This window comes from Neomonachus schauinslandi, chromosome 4 (assembly GCF_002201575.2).
Source record: "Neomonachus schauinslandi chromosome 4, ASM220157v2, whole genome shotgun sequence".
NCBI lineage: Eukaryota > Metazoa > Chordata > Mammalia > Carnivora > Phocidae > Neomonachus > Neomonachus schauinslandi.
Genome location: NC_058406.1, coordinates 89138107 through 89158461, shown reverse-complemented (window position 1 = coordinate 89158461; position 20355 = coordinate 89138107). Strand labels below are relative to the sequence as shown.

Below are 20355 nucleotides of genomic sequence, written 5' to 3'. Positions count from 1 at the left end.
AATAAAATACTCATGCAAATAAATGTAAAAAAGGGTATTGTTACACGTATAATGAGGGAACGTTACGTGCTATGAGACTATAATGATCCTAGTTTCTCCTTTCCTGTGTGTGTTATAGCCAACATCTTGCCTATTCCAGAAAATTCAGTTCCTGCTGTAGCACTACGCATTTGTACCGGGGGCTAGGCTACCATTTTGAAATGCTAACAATCTGTGTGCTTCCATTTAAGGAAATATTTACAGATGATGAACTCTGTTGGTTCTTAGACTAAATGCAGCCTCACAAAGATGGTATCTCTAAGGGGGTGGGGGTTGGGAAGGGAAGAACGAAGCAATTAAGTGTCCAGGAATGACTGTTTCCAAACATTGTGCTTGCTGTAGCCCTGATGTTCTGGAGCATCCATATCTCTACACTTACCGATGAGGCTGAATAGTTTATTACAGGCTTCTCAGTCAGTTGTTTTTTATCAACTTGGTCGTATCTTTTGCCAAGTTTTCTGTGGGTCAAATTTATCGTCATACTATCACTGATTTGTAATAGCTGCTTTTATACCAAGAATATTTTCACATATGTCGCAAGCGCTTAATTCTGTTTGTCTTTGCGTTTTAATTGCCTTGTGATATTTTTAGCATAGTTATTAAGAGCAGAGGCTTGAGACAACATCTTTGCCTGAGATCCTGTTCAATGACATATTATCTGTGTACTTGAGTCAGGTTGCTTGTACATATTCTTGTGATTATTCCTGTTGTTCTTTTCATCTTAAAAAAGAGGAGATATAAGGAATACATTGAATAATGCATGTTCGCTGCAGAAACTTCGGAAAACACAGATAACTTTAAAATTAAAAAAGTATAATGCCTTTACCTGTTCTCGTTTTCACATATGTATGTTAGCAAGTAGTTTGTGTTATGTCAATCACAGATATACAGTTTAGTAGCAACTTATTCTCCTATAATATATTGCAAATATCTTTCTTGGCTAATATATATATGTTCTCTTTTTCCTTTCTGATTGTTGTATGGTACTCCATTGCAAAGATGTGCTATAATTTCTCTGTTTCCTTTTAATTAAATCAACTCCAACTTTTAATTATTAAAACTCTTGTAATGAAACCTTCATGAGTATTTCGAATAAGTAGAATTTTATATCAAATGATTAGTAAATCTTTCAGGTTAAACTTTGGGATATTTTTGTAGCTTCATCCACCCTAGGTATTACTGGTTTTCTTTTATCTCTTTCTTTTTTGCCAATTTGATATGTGAAATAATATCTTATTTAAATTTGCATTTCTTTTGGCTACCAGTAACTTAAGCATGTTTTGTGTTCATTGATTGTTTTATTTCTTTTTTAATAAATCGCCTTGTTGATTTCTTTGCTAATTTTTCAACTGGGGTCTCCATTTTTTTCTTACAGATTTTCAAGAACATTTATGTATTGCAAGGACATTAATCTTTTATCATATATATTACAGATATTTTCCTACTTTCTGTTTTTTTTTATTGTTTTTGGTTCAAGGAAAATTTTGGGTTTTTAAAAAGAAATCCAGCTATCTTTATTTTTTACCTTTAAAGATTATGTAGTCATCAATATTTTCTTCAAGTGTTTTTGTTTTCTTAAAACATATTTCAGGTTTCTATCTAAATTTTATATTTACATATAGAAATAAGCTGCATGAGGGCAGAAGTTTTGTCCATCTTAAACCTCATTGCTGGCTATGTTCATGGCACATCATAGGCATATAATACATATTTGTCAAATAGTATCCATCTTTATCTAAACTTTATATCCTCATAAAATAAGTGATAGTAACATAATTTCCTTAGCATTTTCAAAAAGCTGGGAATGCATTTTCTGAAATATATTTTGTTATTTTTTCTTTGGGACATTCTTCCTTTCACCTGCTGAATTCCTGATTATCTTTAGATCTCAATGCAAGCATTGTTTCTATAGGAAAGCCTTCTGTGATAATCTGTTCACAAGGTCACATTCCAAGTTGTAAGTTTTCCTAACACTATCTTTGACACACCTGTAATTTCATAGTTGTCTATGGAATTATTTAGATATTTATTTTCCCCATCAGCACCAAACAACAGAAACTTTACCTGTTTCTACTCATCATTGTATCCCACTGCCTACACATATTAAGTTTTTATTTTTTGAGCAGATAAATAAGTGAACAAACTGTCACAAAAATCACATACCACCTTTGTGCACATTCTTGGTCCCCTGTAAGACTATCTTATTGATCTTTCTGTCTGTCTTGTTGTCAGTCCCATACCGAATTAATAATGTACCTTTAGAAAATGTACCTACGTATTCCCTGCAATAATTTGTCTTAGTTTTAAAATTTTCCTGATTATCCTCACACGTTTATTCACCCAGTTGAATTTTATAATCATTTCTCAAGGTATAAAAAAAAAAAGTGTGTGTATGTGTGTGTTTGTTTAGGGGAAAATAATTGTTTCTTTATAAATTAACCTGAGAGATTGTGTATTTATAATAAAATATGCAAACTTCTTATTCAGCAGTTTGGATATGTAGCTTTTATTTACTTGAATACTTTTGATTTTGCTCCTTTAATTTTTAAATTTCATTCATATAGAACCTGAACATTTCATGCTGGGATTTTTCTTAGACATTTTTGTGCAGGGAAGAGTAAACTTGGGGGGTTTGGGTTTGTTGTCTTTAAAAGGGTCTGCTTACAGGGTTGTCCTTTGGCTGGCATCTGGGAACTTTGGCTTTGAAATGTCCCCTCTGGTGCCAAGTGGTAAGGCCATTTGGTGTGCCCAGGGACTGAATTTCATTGTGCCAGCCTACCTGAACTTTTTTTTTTTTTTAATCTTGTGATTTATGGTGAGCATCTACTTTCCTTCTGGAGTTTTTAATGATTGTGGCTGATCATGTGGCTGATCATGATGGCTGATCATGATGGTGCTTATGTGACCAACCTGTGAAAATCCTTGAACTTTGAGTCTCAAGGAATGTTGCTGGGTGAAAACACTACTCACATGTTCCTGTATTTCACTGCTGGAGAACGTTGGGATCCTAGAGATATGTTTTTCCAGACACTACCTGATGTGTCTTTTCTTCTTACTAGTTTCACTAGTTTGTGTTTCTTCTTTTGGTTTTTCCCAGTTGTCCCAACAGTGTCACCTCCAAATGATAATTCTGTATTTTTTTTTTTTTACAATATCTCTCACATTTATTTTTGTCCTATTACATTGATCAGATCTTCCAGAACAATGCTGAATAATTGACTTCAGCAAACTTTGCTTAACTTCAATAGGATACTGCTAGTGTTTAAAATTAAGTATGTTTTCTATTGTCTTTAGCTTGATACTCTTCATTATGTCAAGGAAGTATCCCTCAACATCTGATTTATTTAGAATTTCATCAGAAGCACATGCTACACTTTATTAAATGTCTTTTTTGGCATCTGTTGAGATGACCCAGTGCTTTTTCTGGTTCTTTATTCATGTGATAAATTATTATATGTATTTTAAAATCTTATTTAAAAAGAGGCATGATATGACTAAGTATCTTGAAGATAATAGTCTCACATTTTAAATGTTAATCTCATCCAAAAACACCCTCATGGAAACACCTGGAAAAATGTTTGACCAAAAATCTGGGCTGACACATAAATTTAATCATGATGGGTGGCACAGATGATGCTGTAGTAAATATGCCCTATTCACCATTCTGTGAATACCTGATACTCATTTCAGAACTTTCAATCTCATCTTCCCCCCCAAACTTGCATAACTTTCCCTTTTTCCTTCATCTACCAAACACCACTTGTTCTCACTTGCTCCCATGTAGCCACTGATCGATCTTTTTATTTCTTTTATCTTTAATTTTGTGAATGTTTCATGGGTATGAGCTTTTGTTTCTTTAACTCAATGGATGATTTTCTAGGGGTAGTAACTGTTGTTTTCTTTTTTCCTTTAGCTCTTTTCCCTTTAAGTAGCGGATACTTAAAATATAGCTAGTGGCCTTTGTTTATTTATTCCACAATGATCTATATTAAACATGAGACACTGACGTAGTAAGACCTGACAATATAAACATGAATAGCACAGAGCTAGTTTTCTGGTAGTGGGAAGCAGATAATAAGTGGTTATACTACAACTACACTAGAGGACTGGAAAAGTACTTTGGGAACAGATGAAATGATAACCATTATCTTTATCCTGTGGACTCACAGAAGATTTTATCCAAGGAGTCACATTTTTATCTGGCCCAAAATGAGTAACCAGGCAAGTTAGCAGCTGCAGGCTGAGAGAAAACTTTTAGGCAGAGGGATTGCACTACAAAAGTACAGAGTTATGAACGAGGAGAATATGTTTAGGAAATGTGACAAGGTGTGTGTACCTCTAGTTATGGCTTATGAGCGTTTGGGAAAGAAGAGGCATGCAAGACTTAAAACACTTTGTATGCCCTTGCTAGAAGTTGTAGCTTCAGGCAGTAGGAACCAGCAGAAGTCTTCAAGGGAGGGAGTGACCTGTTTTTATTCTTTGAAGGTAATTCTGGGAATAATATGGAAGATGGCCTTAAGTAGGGAAAGAAAGTAGAAGACGGAATGATTAAGAAGGCCATTGTAACAATTTAGTTGAGAGATACTGAGGGATTGAATTAGGTAGTAAGGAAAGAGAATGGAACCTGAATTTTTGAAGAGGTATTTTTAAGGTTGAATCAACAGAAATTTGTTATGGTTTCAGGAAAGGAGAAATTGGAACAGAGAATGGGTTAAGGGAAAATGAATATATAGAAGGTATGAGGGAGAGGGAAGAATTCATTGCACCTCTCAAGTCTCCAGGCTAGAAGATAGAGTGAATGTTGTTGGATTGAAATCAGAATTTGGTCATAGTCCAGTATGTTAGGAAAGGTGTGGAGCTGAGTTTTGTATGTGCTGCATTTGAGATGCCTGTGGAGCCCCTGGGAAAGCAGATCCAGAGAATGGAGAAGGAGCCAAGGCTAAGGGGAGACACATGGTCCTTAGCATAGTGCAAACATGAAACCAGGTGAGAAGAGGCAAGAATCTAAGGAGAATGTGTGAAGTTAAAAGGAGGTGTAAGAGCATTAGCATACTTTGCCCTATAAATATTTGATTGATTAATTATATTACTAATGGGCCCTATATGAAGCAGAAGAAATGGGAACATTTTCCTGAGAGAGCTACAAGATTCCATTCAAGTTCTCACAAGTAAACTGTCATATATCAGAACAGGTTCCTTAAATGGAATCCTCTGTGTCTATAGAGCTGCGTGACTGAGCAAGTGAGCTAACCTATATTTGACCCTCCGTTCTCATCTATAGATAACCCAGTCCCATAGGGTCTTGCTGTGTTCACTCTTGCTTCACTACAAGGAATGCTCTCTCTGGTGGCCACAGAGATTTTTTTTTTTTTGGTCAACTAAATGTGATATTAATCCTTGTGTAAGATCTCACCTCTTTCTTTGGCCCCTACCAACCTCTCCTACCTCATCTCTTTCATCTCTCCTTTTTACTCATGGGCTCTGGCTGAGGGATCCTTCTTTCTGTTCAGGCCTTAGAACCTGTGTATATGGTAGGTACTTAATATGAAATGAATGAATGACTCTGCCTTCTGGGTTTGTTGTGAGAAGTAAATGTGAAAAAATATATGAAGAGCCTATTAATGTGCCTGGTGCATTACAAGTGTGCAATAAATGCCACTTTTGGTCATTTTTGTCCTTGTGTTACTCACCTATAACTCTGATATTTCTCCATATCTTTCTATTCCAATCTACCTTTCCAACTCTTCCCATCCAGCCAATTACTGTCTTCAGTTTTTGCCTCCCCAAAGGCTGTAGTCCATGTGTGTTGACACCTCTCTTCATTTGGCACTTGATATGATTTCATCTAATTCCCTGGACTTTTGCATACATGTGTTCTCCTGGGCAGCCCTGTTTCTTATCATGCTTAAATCATTATCTATGGATTCCTGGTCCAAAGGACACTGAGCATATAACAGGCTTCCTGCATGAAATTCTCAGGAGAATGGGAATCCTCTGGAAACTAGGTCCCAAGACTACCAAGGAATTCTTACAACTCATAAAGCACTGTTCTGATTACATCGTTACTTTGTGGTTTTGGAATCAACAATTTGTAAATGGTAGCCAGTGCTTATTGAACACTAACTCTGGGCTAGGCAAAGTCCTAAGCACTTTGCATACATTACCTGTAAGTATAAGACATTCCTGTCTTATACTTACTAACTGGCCCAGGGTCACACTGTTAGTGACTTCCAAGTTAGGATTTAAGCCCAGGTGGTCTAATTTCAGATTCCTGCCCTCAACTATACTTTTGAGTTCTCTAGTGCCCCAGTAGCAGTTCCTGGGTCATAGAGTTAACTTTTATTCTTTAGTGTTTAATTTTAAATTTAAAAAATAATAGGCAGTTATATATATATATATTTTTAATTGCAACATTTCTTCCCTACCATTCTACTCTACCATTTTGAGTCTCATTTCACTTATGGCAACTACCATTAACAGTATTTTCAGAATTTTTTTTCTTTCTTGTCTTTTTTTTTTTTTTTTTTTTTTTAACCTCCTTAGTGTGATTCTCCTCTCAGCTTTTTGTCTTCTAAAAAGTCCGCTTATTCCTAGTTGGTTGGTGAAAGTAACTGATGGTCGAAAGACTGGTTATCTGTCTGTCTATCACTTAAGTTGATCCTTGGAGAAAGATATTACAAGTCCGTCCCAGGCAGGCTTTTAAAATTAATTAAATTCTTACTTGTTTGGGACCCATTTACATTTCTGAAGGAGACCTACTTTTAGTCTACAACTCCAGGCTGATGAATTCTTCAGGTTCCCAGGACTTAAGCTGTTATTTGACAATCCATGTGTGACTCTATCACCTTGATGTTCAGAGAAAAATGAGTAACAGGCCTTCCTGGCTAAGGAAATGGGGTTTGATGCTCTTTCCAATGCATGGCTTTATGGACTCAAGATTCTCGTGAACAGAGTTTTGCTTTTAGATCCTCACCTTTTCTCTACTTCTCTATTCACGAAGAGCTATAATTTTTAATCAGGAACACAAAAATACCGCTATGGAAGTGGTCATGCTTTTCAGCATGCAGCAGAACATTTTCCTAAAAAGTGAGGTCACCAGAAGCATGGAGCAGAGAAATCCCAGATGGCACTAATATCTGATTTCATTTTTAGCATGCTCATATTCAGCAGATGGATTGGAAGGCTGACCTCACTGACACTTCTGCATCACTGCCTGCTACTCCAATTGCCTTTGTGAATGTTTTTTCATAAGGCTTCTCCTGGTACCTCAGAGATTGATGCCTGGTCGCCCGCCTGCATTATGCTTCATTACACCAAGGCTCTGTGTGGTTGAGAGTTGCTGTATTCTATAAAAGGGGAAATCCTAGCTCATCAGTATCTCAGACTTTTCCTACACTCTCTCAAATTGCTTGTAACGTGATGGAGAGCATCATCTTAGCTTTCCTGGTATACCTCCGATTTATATCTGTTTTTTTAGTCCTTTTCTAATTTTTCTGCTTTCTTCTGTGGTGTAGATAAATTACAAATACTATAAAAAAAAAAACTCCTGGAAATGGCTAAATTGACTGTTTCCAACAATCTAATTATATTAAGGTGAATATTGTTGAATTCCTCTTTGCACCAAAGCTTCAGGGGCAAAGAGAACAGATGTGGATTGGAGTGCCCGACTCTGCCATTTCCCTTACTTTAGTATTAGCCTCAGTTTCCTTGTTTGTAAATTACTGATATGATTAGTGCTGAGTCGTTGGGATTGGTGGGAAAGTTAAACAGAGTAACGGACATTGTGTGGTTGTCACAGCCTTGGCACAAAGTTACTTTGGTTGTGTTATTTTTTATTTTTATCTGACATCAGTTATGGTAGTTTGCCTTATGCTTCATACATTCTTTTGCATATGTAGATAATAATAAAATCTAAAACACAACAGTTTTGTTGATTTTTTTAATTTGGATTACAAGGAAAGCAAATTGTTAAGGAGGAAGTTTTTGATGATCAGACTGATGTTTTATTTCAAAACTTTTTATAAAATTATTCACTTTTACAGATCATTACATCATCCACATACCTATTTAGAGATGGCCTCTGTGGGAATGAAGCACCCTCTTCCCCCCCCTGCTCCTGCCCTCCCCATCTAGTTTATATTTCAGTGATATGGCTAGAGAAACTCTCACACAGCATGAATATCCAGCAGGTTTTTGTGTTTTTCCTGGCAGGTTGACCTATGTGGCCATTCTGTGGAGTTCTCTGGGAACCCTCAATTCTGAGGAGGATTAATTTGCTTAAATCCTTACGTGTTACTGCTTTGCACACAACCAGATTTTGGTGCATATTTTAATGCAAAGCCTACTTTTGGCTTAGAAAACATTGCATATTTAATAGCCTTTTTGCTTGAATCAGATCTCTACCCAATGTAATGTTGATGAATTTAGGTTTTAGATGACTGCTATTTTGTTGTGAAACTTTCTTTAGGAAGTTACTTTTTTTTTTTTTTCCTTTTTATAGATCGAACATAAGGCCAGACTACGCAGACTCCAATTTCCATGAGTTCAAGATGCACACCTTCAATCGGGTTACATCCTGCAAAGTCTGCCAGATGCTTCTGAGGTAAGCTTGCTTGGTCCTGTTTTTCAGTTTAAAGGAGCTGCTATAATTGCTGTGTGTTTCAGACTTTTTTAATGTCCCAGCCAAAATGTTGTGAAGTAGGGAAATTGCCTTAACAGTTTTGAGCCAACAGATCTTTCCTCAGCCTTGTACCTGGACGCTTCCTTCTGAACCCCAGGAGACCCTCTCCCTCTGCTGAGAAGACTTTGCAGAGCGCTGTGTTCCCTTGTTTTCTTTCTCGCGCTCATGATTTCATAGAGGCAGCATTTAGCACCTTTTAACATATCACTCTCTAATTTTACCTTTCAGAGGAACATTTTATCAAGGCTATTTATGTTTTAAGTGTGGCGCGAGAGCACACAAAGAATGTTTGGGAAGAGTAGACAATTGTGGCAGAGTTAATTCTGCTGGTAAGTCATGTTTATTGTTGTGATTCTGCTTTTAATTAGGACATAAAACTTGATAAACATCATTAAGGCCTAATTTACTCTTAGTATGTGTTTATTGTGACATATCTGCTTTTGAAACTATCATTTATAAGGACAATTAAAAAATTGTTCTAAATTCCTGTGACTTTTATACGTACCTGGGAGGCAGAGGCCTTCAAGGGGGGTTTGGAAGGTTTCCGGCCACCCATTTCATTCAGCCTGGCCCCTGAGTCTCACGAATGCTGTACAAATATAGCCAAAGCATGCAAATGGAGAAACAAAAACAAAACCGAAAAAAAAAATTTTTTTTTCACTTCTATCTTTAGTCCTTAAATTTTTCCCTTGTTCTCTTAAATATTCAGCTCGGAAATGCTAACGGTGCCAGAAGTAAACATCACACAGACTAATTCATGAATTAATGAATTGAATACATTGTCATTTTGCAGCATTTAACAGAGAGTATATATCCTTTGGATTTTATGTAAATATTTTCCCCTTGGTTTTTAAAAATAATGCTCCATGACTGTTAGATGAGCCAGTTGCTAAGACTGTTGGCAATTATGCATTCAATAGCCTTTTGCTTCTCTCTGCTCCTCTTGGGCTCTCTTCCTTCTCTTTCTTTTCTGGCCTCTTTATACTTTCTCTTTCTTCTTCTTTCTCTTTGTCCTTTTCCCCTGAGTTTCTCTTATGTTTTATCAATAAGACCTTTCAAAATCAGTAAAACTTTTTGAACAGAAGAAAGGGATCTTTAACAGCTTGAGTTCAAAAGGTAGCCATGTCAACCTTTGATTTTTCCCAAAGGAAAAGGTGGACATTGAATTATTTTGGATAATATGAAGAAGAGTGAAACAGAGAATAATAGCTCATTTCAGAGCTGAGTTCAGAAAATGGGCAGTTGTAGAAAAGGTGTGAATCCCATTAGAGGACTGGGATCACAGCACATTCCTCTCACTCAACTCCTTTGGTAGATGTTTTTTAAGGTTCCCATGAGCCATGAGCTCTCTCCATGCCAGGCATGGGCAGCCATAAGGAGAAGCATCCCGGGTTGGTTGAGTACCTGCACTGGGCCCTCTGCCAGGCCCTTCTTGCACGAACTCGTTCAGTCCTCAGGGCAGTGCTTCCCGTTTTCTGATGGGAGTCAGAGTGTTCATGCAATTGACTCCAAGTCTGCTGAGACATGGAGACAAGATTAGTACCCAGTAAGGTTTCTGAAGGTCAGAAACAGTTGACAAAGTTGTAAAATAGGAATGTTATATCTTATTATTGTTATTCTTCAGTTGTCCACCTGATACAGCTTATCATTTAAATTTTGGTTGTTCTGTCTTTATTTGCCGCATCCTTTAATCTCTTTGAGGACAATTAACATGTTAGGTGTTCGTAGTAGGCTAATGTATTTTTATAAAGTCCCCCCACCCCCCCAGCCCTGTCTTAGGAGTTTCATTCTGTGAGGAATGTGAAGTGATCTCGTAGTTGGCCTGGTTCTTGCATTCTACTGGAAGAGTGCAGGAGAGTAGTTGAGAGTCAAGCAGAAATGGTGGAAAATCTCCTTCTGCCCTTTGCTAGCTATGGGAGCTTGGGGGTGTTACTTAAGCATTCTGAGGTTTTGTTTATTCTTCTGTAAAATGGAAATTAGAGGATTATCATGAGGATCAAATGAAGCAATGTTGATGCTTAGCACAGTGCCTGGGCACAATAAAAATTCAGTGTTTTAATCCAAGGTGCTATGATGAGAAGTCTGTTTTTGTTTTTTTTGGTGTTTTGTTTTGTTTTGAAAAGGGGTCGGCTTAATCTGTATTTTTGCTGTTGTTTTATGATATGGAGCAAGTGTGGATAGAAGAAATAGTGAGCACCAAACTTTGAAGTGATATAAATGAATGATGCTAAAGGACTTTACATTTTTAACTTTCACTTGAAAAAAAAAAAGTCAACAGGAAACAGTTGGGAATTCCTGGTCAAGCGATAAAAAAGTGGTGCCTTCCCTGAGTCATTGTTCCAGTGTCCCCCGGCCTTCACTGAGTAACTCTGGATTGGGAGACTGTGTGTGATGGCAGGAAAGCCCACAAGGTCTGGAGTCTTGGTCTGGTTTGAATCCCTCTCCACAGCTTACTCGCTGGGTGACTTTGGAACCAGTTACTTAACCTTTGTAAGTCTTAGTTTTTTTTTTCCCTTCTAAGATAGGGATAGTAATGACACCTAGTCCTTAAGTTTATATATTTTTTTAAATAAATACAAAGTGCCAGGTACTGTCCTAAGTATGTTACTGCTATCAACTCACTTAGTCCTGTATGAATCTTTTAAAGTTGGAATTACTGCTATTCTTTTCTTACATATGAGAAACCAAGGCACAGAGAAATAACTTGCCTCAGTTGCTTAATCAAGAGAGTGAAGATGCAAATCCAGGCAGTCCAACTCCTGAGTTCGTTCTTAACCCCCGAGTTCTGCTCCCAGTCCTGCGAACTAGCTGTGAGGATCTGTGGAAATGTCTTACGTGCATAATGCCTAATCCTCTTAAACACCCAGAGTAAAATCATGCGTTTGGTTTTCCCTGAGAAAGAGAGTTCCTAATTTTTTTTTTTTTTTAGCAAGAACACTTCTGAATTCAATTAAATTAGTAACTACCAAATATGCTTAGGTTTCAATGCTTTGAAGTGCTGTGAGAAATTCAGGCCTCCCTGGGACCATGCCTGCCCCTTTCCCCATGGAATGTCTCAGAGCTGGAAGATTTAGACACCTTTAGTTCTAGGATCTCTTATTTTAAGATGAGGAAACTGAGTCCTAAAAGTATGAAAATAAGGCTGTTATGCCCTGCAGATTTTAGGTAATGCTTGCTTATACAGATATCATTTATTAAAAGGTAGCATCATTCTCTAAACTTTGTTACAGAATTCACTATAAAGCAGGAAAAAAAATTTTAAACCTCTGGCTAAATTTACTTCTTGGAGTTTTAAACATAATTCTCTTGCTTTCTTGTTTTTCTGCCTTGCATCCAATGTTGTCCTCCATTCTCCTGTTTTATGCATACATGTCTTATTCTCTCTCTTTCTGTCCTTTCCTGCCCAACATTTTAAGAGACTGATGGCACTGAATGCTCATAGTCCATTAATTAGTGGTATGAGGTGGTAAGGACCTGTCCAGGAGGCTTCCCTGTTTGCCTCCAGATGAGGATTTGCTGGGCAGCCCTTCTGAGTAAAGGCCCTTGCTTATCCTAAGTGAAGAGGAATCTTTTAGAGCTGTCAGCACCTGGGGCGTTCTGGGGGTACATATCTGCTCCTTTCATCCATCCACTCATGGATAAGACCTGGGGAGCCCAGCGTCTACGACAGCACCTATCTGGTTCCCCACAGTTCTGGAAAACTCCATTTTGCTTTCTATTCCGTTTGTTTCAATTCAGCTGGCTCCTGGAGGGCCACCTCAAAGACCCCTTGTGATACAATGTTGGGACTCAAACTGGAGCCTGTTTTTTAAATATTAGAACAGAGGCAGTGGGTACCATTGCTGTCCACCGGGACGTGCGGGCCCAGCCAGGCTGCCCTTCCAGGGTGTCGGGACTTGGGAATAGGCTTGTGGGGATTGGATGGATTTTTTCCTTTTCTCCTTTTTTCTTTCTTTCTTTCTTTTTTTTTTTTTTAACTCCCCAAAAGGAGTTGGAGTGAGTGTTGGTTCATTTTCCCATGACAGGTTTTCCTGAAAACAAACAAACAAACAAACAGAAAAACACAAAAAACCACTCCCAAACAGATGCCCTCTTAAAGTTGAAAGTTATGACATCCTGTCCTTGAACTGCCCCCTTCCTGCACTGCTGTGTGTAATAACCGTGGGTAGAGTGTGAGTTTGAGCTTGGTCGGTCTGATGTGAGTGTGGTAGAACAGGCAGAGTTTGGAGGACATGGGCAAGCTAGACTTTATGGGTGTTTCCCAGCCAGCAGAGAACCAACATTGGCTGAAGTTTTCCACAGTCCAGCAACTGGATTCAGCAAGAACTGCTTGCACTAGTTCAGAGTGTATTTTCCCATGACTGGTATGACACTTGGGGAAGTGGTGATGGAGGGAGGAGGGCAGGAGGAAGGACAAAATGTTTCAAGGGCTGGAGACATAGTTCACTTGGATGGGCTCTTTCTGGAGGAGAGTGTAACATCATTTCTGGAGAACTTGACTTGGGGAATGGGATCAACTAAATTTAAACAGCTAAATTTAAAGCAAGTGAATAGTATTGATTTAAGGCAAACTCAAATGCTTACATAATCCAGGTTCCCACATAAAATTATCATAGGTGACTTGAGATTGACCTCAACTTTACAGAGCTCTGTTGCTCTATTGCTTAACATAGTCTAACTATATTCTTAGGAAATGAAGAGAGATTCTGATCAGTTCAGAGTGAGTCAGGAATCTACCTGTGGTCCAGAAAGCGGTGCCTAGTAGAATTGGTTACATTATAAACATTGGGTAGTTGGGGTAGAAGGCAGTTCCAGAAAGTGGAGCATGCCATTTTCACTCAACATTGGTCCAGGCAGAGAAGAGGAACTAGTTGAACAAAATGACACAGTAACCCAGGGGCTAAATGAAGGTGAGAGAATCTTCCATTCTACCTTCTAATTGCCAAATGTACTGGTCATCACATTCCAGGCCTCACCTCACTTGACCTTTCTCTTTCATTTGGCACCGTTAACCATTCTCCTTGACACTTTCCTTCACATCCTACCACATCGCCCGTGCCATCCTTTGGATACCAGATTAATTTCCCTGGCATTAGCTATAACCTACACCCAGGTAGATAAGTCACCAGTTCCACGTAAGGCTTTTCTCCTGAACTTTGGATTCAAAATGTCTATCATCTTCTCACATATCCCTTCCCAGGTGTCCTGCAGTGACCTCAAATTTCACGTATCTAAAACCAGCTTCATTAGTCACTAACACAAACTTCCTCCACCTACTCCTTGTCTTAAAGATCCAACATCCATACACTCACCTGAATCTTGTTGTCAGCCTTGATTTACCCACCTCTCTCATCTTCATTCAGTTACGTGTTCTTCTTACTTCTCCTCCTAAGGCTCTCTAGAATCCACTGATATGATATTGCTATAGATTTAAAAAAAAATCTCAATGTCACTTGTTTGGACAACTAAAAAGTCTCCTAACTCTTGCTGTTAATTATACTCTTTCTATATGATTTCCAACATGATCTTTATTAATGTCAATTCTGATTGTGAAATTCTGCTCCCTATACCTTCCATTCCTTACAGTATAATGTCCAAACTTCAATTATACTGGAGCCTCTCACTGATAAGAACCATATTTAACTGATGCTCTGACCTCTGGGAAGCCCTGGTAGATGGATGAGTGAGTGGACAGACTGACAAACAGATGGGGATAGATTAATGAGTAGAAGTGTAGCACCAGGGTTTCTGGGCTCTGAGGATCACTGTAGTGTTAGAACCAGAAGCAGGAGGCTGTGGGAGATTGGACAGGTTTTGATTCTGCCCTTGTAGAGACCAGAGCCCGACTGGATGTAGAATAAGTGAAATAAAAACCTTATCTAAATCCCTGGCTGGTACTTTAAGAATGAAAGATGGAAGACTTGGCAGACCCTTTGCAATTCCTTTCTGGTATTTATGCAAAGAAAGGCTCATGCCCTGAGTATCAACCATTAGGCTTTTGACAGGGGAACCTAGGTTAGGTTATGAAGTAGCAAGAAAGAGAACTAGCTCACAGAACACCTGATGACAAACATACCACAATTTCTGGGGAAATATACTCCCTGATTCAGTCAACCCCATTTTTAGAATTCTTGCTTGGCTCTTACTATTTCCTCTCCTTGAAATACACTCCCTTTTCTCCTGACAGTTCAAAATCTACTCTTCCTTTACTTCCTCTCCAAACCCTTTGCCAATCAATTTCCCTCACCTTGGCCACCCAACAGTCTTGTGAATTAAATTGTTCTCTAATTAGTTTGTGTGTAGGTTTTATATATTTGCCAATGTTAGGCAACGAAAACACCCCTAAAGCCCTTCAGATCCCACTGGCTTTAATACATAAACATTTATTTTTCACACACGCACTATTGGCTTTGGGTTCCATGGCCCTCCAAGGGAGCTCCCTTCTAAGTAATGGCTTAGGGATCCAAGCTGGTTCCATCTTGTGACTCTTCAAATTCAACACATGGCTTTCTGGGTAACTGCTCTTAAAACCCCTAGACTGAAGTGAGTAACACTTTTTTTTTTTTAAATCACAGTGTATTGGTGAAAACTACTTAAACAGCCTCAATTACAAGGGGGAGGTAGACAGTGTAGTGGGGTACATGGACTGTTTGGTGGGCATGACTGTCTCTGCCACTCTTCATTGCCTCTAGGGGACTATATGCTCCTTCACTGTAGAGAATGTGTTTCTCACCTTTTGTATTCATCCCTTATTCAAAGTCAGGGTACTTAACCTCAAGTCATTACTCCTTTTTTTCCCAAAGTAGGAATATCTTTAATAATGTTGGATGTGGCTAGATAGTAACCAATAAGCATGTGAAATAGCTCTTGGGCATTTCTTTTTTAGAAGTCAAGCCTGTGGATGTTGTCTTCTCTGAATTTAGAAACCTTTTATATTTCATGCTCTATCTCCCTTAAATTTACCTAGTCTTCATTCATCCTTGAAATAATAATTACTTGGCAAAAATGTAGTGCATTTCTGAATGAAGGAAGTAATTCATTCATATTAATATTTGACTATGACAGATTGTTAACTCAAGTGCATTTGAAGTATGAAAAAGTGCTTTAAGTTTTTTTTTGTATTTATAAGATTATTCTTGTAACTATGCAACTTGGAAACAAATTTGAAGATTGGGTGATTAGTTTATGTCTTAACATTTGAGAATTTGCATGGATATAAAGAGCGGGCATTTCACTCTCTCATTTCACTGAATTTGAGTTGACTCCTTCACATTCACCATGGCAACCTCGATGATCAACATGTACATGGACTCTGAAGTATGCTGCCAAAACTTTTCCAACCTTGATAATGAATAGGTATGAACTCCATTATATAAGCCTCTCTCAACAAGTCACTGCAAAGCTGATGTAATTCTAGAGTGGTATTGCTTTCTCACAGCACACCACTGTGAAGGTTTAATCCGAAACTGCAATCTTATGGGGACATTTGTGTTTTTCCCCTGCTAAAACCCTGTTGGTTCCCTTCTTACCCTGACATTGATCAATATAGCTTGCTTTGCATCCTCTCAGTTTAAACAAAGAAAGTAGCGTTGGAAGGCAAATATTGCTGGAGCAGACAACTTTGGTTTAATGCATCTTTTCCTTTAGTAGGAACGCAAGCCTCAGCCTCTCTAATATTTAGCCAACGCAGGTCCCCATTTGCTTCTCTGTTTAATCGCTCTTTTATCGAGGACAGTTGCTGCTCCTGCAGCAGCCGTAGCCATTCCTAATCGGAAGCAAGTTGCCTCGTTATCCTAATGGCTTAAACCTGCCGGATTGCTACCTAGAACCTGCACCCCAAATTGGCATCAGAAATAGCTCTTTTATAAATAGCATTGCAGTATTTTATCATAAGAGATAAGCTTTTAGAATACAATTTTATTTCAGTCTTGTACCACTAGATATTTTATCAGATTACTTTTACATGAACTGAGGCTTAATCATTGATTTCCTAACGAAAAAATGACTTTGGTTCTACTTCATATTACTTAAAGCCTTTCCCATAAATTGGTCCTCTTTTTTAACTTACCGAGAAAATTTTATACTCAAGGGTAGTTAATATTCCTTCCACTTAACTATTTAGGTAAGTTTAATGATATATTAATGATTATTAAAGTGAACTGGAAAATATTATGTGGTTGTATTTCTGTTAGAGCTCCTGAGGAGACTCGAAATCAAAGCCTCTTTCCAAGTATTATTTAGTTTTTTTTTTTCCCAAAACATTGCTGTAGATCCGAGTGGTAGGCATAACATTTGTATAACTTCAAAATTTGATCAGTCCAACTGTCTTTTAATGTTTCATAAAAATAGCATGTTAACCATGATGACAAGGCACCTACAAAAACTATACTTGTTATTACCTTTCTGTGGCCCCTTTTGAGACAAACAGTCTTACTGGACATTGATTTGTTTAGTCTTACCAAATACAACTTCAGATAAGAGACAAAGCAAACTGTGCAATCATGTATGCACTGAGAGCCACTTGTATTGGAAAAACAAATATAATAGGATTGAATTTTTTTGTTTAAACAAATTGTATAAGTGAATCTAAAGCCTCAGTAAAAAACATGTCTTTTACACAAATATGCACATTGAACCCTGTGCTGGCATTGAAGATGGAGTTCTGCAAAGCCTCCCAGCACCTCAGTAACACCCCTTCTCTGAATTACATCAAACCAGTTGGGACTTGATGAAACAATGCGAGGTATAAACCCCTTGAGGGTCTGTGAGTCACCATCTAGAAAGGCTCTTGAAAGGGTAAGAACATTTTATAGTTTGATCAATAGGAGTCTGAGAATAGGCTGCAGGGTAAAGACAAGTTGAGGATTAAAAATGTTTGGAAACTTGAACTGAATTACTCCCCTAAGGAAGTTCCCAGGAGAAAGAGAGAGAGACAGACAGAAAGGCTTTTTTTTTTTATCAGATCTCAAGCAGCAACCTTTCTGTTGGGTCAGAATTCAGCTAAAATAGATTTGATGGTCATCAGCTCTTGTTATCTTAGTCTTCATGCAGAACTGTGACACCCAAAGTGTCTTTTAGGGACCCAAGTACCTACTAATAGTAGTTTTGGGTCTATGTCAAGAGGAGGTTGAGGATGTTGTTGGAAACTTCAAAATTAGAGCAGCTTTTCCATAGAATATTTCATCAAAAGAGGCCCTTATTCTATTTTTCTAGCCAGAATGAGCTTTTACTTTGAAAATGTATGAAGCAGTGTGGGTAGTTGGGTCTTCCTCTCTCTCGTCACTGTTATTTTAGTATAAGTTAATCTGTTGCGTTAATATGGTTATCAGAATTTAGATTCTGTTTGTAAAGGAGGCAGGCAGTTCAATGCTGTGGCCGCTAGAGCATGTACAAAAGTAATAACTAAAGGAGTCTGGATAAGAATTGCTACACTCAAAACAGGTTCTAAGAGGAATTTCCAGTCCTTTGGGTTTTGCCCTATTCTTAGAAAATTTACAGAACCCTGCCATGCGATAGAAGTAAATAAAGGCTGAGATTTTCAAGAACTACTGTTCATGTGCTGGGCCCAGCATGAGATCAGAGTGTGAACTTCTCCAGGCCAAGTCCATAGGCCTCTTTCCTGGGTGACAGGGTAGAGGATAGACATGGTGGCCATGAGGACAGGAAGTGCTGGCAAGGAAAGGTAAGCCCCAAGTAGTTGGAGTTGCATCCAGCACAAAGCCCCTTTTCCATTTTTCCTACTTGGGTTACACTGAAGAGGCTTTGTGTAAAGCAGTTCTTGGTACATCTAATCAGAATTATGAGGAAAGCTGGTTTGCTTGATGAGACATCAAAGAGAGAAAGTTGGAGCCAACCGGAAGTGGGTAAATGAAAGAGGGAGATTGGGTAAGGTGGTCAGCCCAGTCTAGATTGCTTCTGGCTTTGTACTAGTCCCATGCGTGCCTTGCCAGGACCTCTCACTCTCTTGTTTCTGTAATAGGTGCTCCCTCCTGCAGGGAGCCAGCTAACTTGCACTTAAACCCTATGCAACAAGATAGGAGGAGCCTGTCAGCATCTTCTGTTCCTAGATCTTATTTTCTGGGTAAAGAGATGCAAGTGTCTGCCTAGTTAGATGACCACCTGAGATACCATCTCTTCCCCGGGAACTTCCCGAGGAGCAACCAGATGACTGTCGTGGAACATGGTGTTTCCCCTGTTGCCACAGGGGTGATCATAGGTTTTATACAAAAATATGAAACATTTAAAGCATACTATAAGAAGACCTACTCATAAGGACATAAAAACACTTCTATGCAAAGAGTCAGAAAAAAATTACAGTTTTTTTCATTGAAATTAAGTTGCATACTCATTTATAAACACTGAACCCAAAAGACCTGAGGTTTTTCCACTTTAGAGAAATAGTCTAAACTTTCCTCAGTCTCCTTGGATGGAAAACTTAAACTCTTCTCCCATTTGGTGCTTCTTGCAGTTTATGATTCTTAGGTCAGACTCTTTCTCTAATGTACCAGTAGGAGAAAAAAAGTATTTTAGGGCTCTTCTGGAATAAAAGCCTTTCTGGTCAAACCAGTGAAACAGGTATCACACCTGCTCTGTTAGGAACCTAAGCTCACCTAACCTGGGTTCTAAGTCTGGACACAGCATCCAGCCAAGTGGTACTCAGACCCTCTCCACAAACCGATCCTCTTAGGCAGTCTTTCTTCTGAAACATTACGTATTTCTAAATGAGGAGGGAAAGAAGTAAAATATCTTTCTTGTCCAGGAATACTCTTTCATAAGGCTAACTTCAGACCTGGCAGAGATGCCTCCAGAGAAGGCAGTCACGTGAAAGTCAGGGTGAAGGGATTTGAAATTGACAGAGGAATGCAGACTTAACTTTTCTCCAGAAAGGTGACTTTTTGGTCACATGTCTTCCATTTTCATTAATCAGGAGTGGTGCTTTATAAAACAAAACAACCTTCTGTTCCTTGCCCCAGGCAGCTTCCTGTGTAAAGCAATTTGGGGCAGCTAGTCAGGTGTTCTGGTTGGAATTTTCCCCTTGAACTCTGGTTGTGGGGCTTCTTGGATCCTCTTACGGAAACAGCTTACAGAGCTCTCATTTAGGCCTGCCTGTTCTTTCCTGATGTTTCCCTCAGTTTCTTCTTTTCTCAGATCCTTCTTTAGAGGGTCATTTTGGACGGGAAGACTATAGGCATAGACTCAAAATGATGAGGTGTTTTCGTCCACAGTCTGGAAAAGCGATAACGTGCATAGGTGCTCCTGGGAATGGGGACAGGAAGCATCATCCACATGCAGTGCGGGCCTTCACTTGCAGAGTGACCCTTTAGTCTTCTGCCACCGTAGTCACCTGCAGATCTCAGGGCCTTTTTTTTTTTTTCTTTGTTATGTTAGTCGCCATACATTACATCATTAGTTTTTGATGTAGTGTTCCATGATTCATTGTTTGTGCATAACACCCAGTGCTCCATGCAGAATGTGCCCTCCTCAATACCCACCACCAGGCTAACCCGTCCTCCCACCCCCCTCCCCTCTAGAACCCTCAGTTTGTTTCTCAGAGTCCATTGTCTCTCATGGTTCGTCTACCCCTCCGATTTCCCCCCCTTCATTCTTCCCCTCGTGCTATCTTCTTCTTCTTTTTT

General features: G+C 38.7%; 1 protein-coding gene across 1 annotated transcript in view; it reads left to right on the top strand.

Moving 5' to 3' along the window:
- The window catches only part of VAV3 (vav guanine nucleotide exchange factor 3), a 352065-nt gene that overhangs the window by 222143 nt on the left and 109567 nt on the right, over positions 1-20355 (top strand). Inside the window, exons 16-17 of the mRNA XM_021690322.1 lie at positions 8540-8641; positions 8948-9048. Of these exons, the coding sequence (XP_021545997.1) occupies positions 8540-8641; positions 8948-9048 (203 nt within the window). The remainder of the gene's footprint in view (positions 1-8539; positions 8642-8947; positions 9049-20355) is intronic.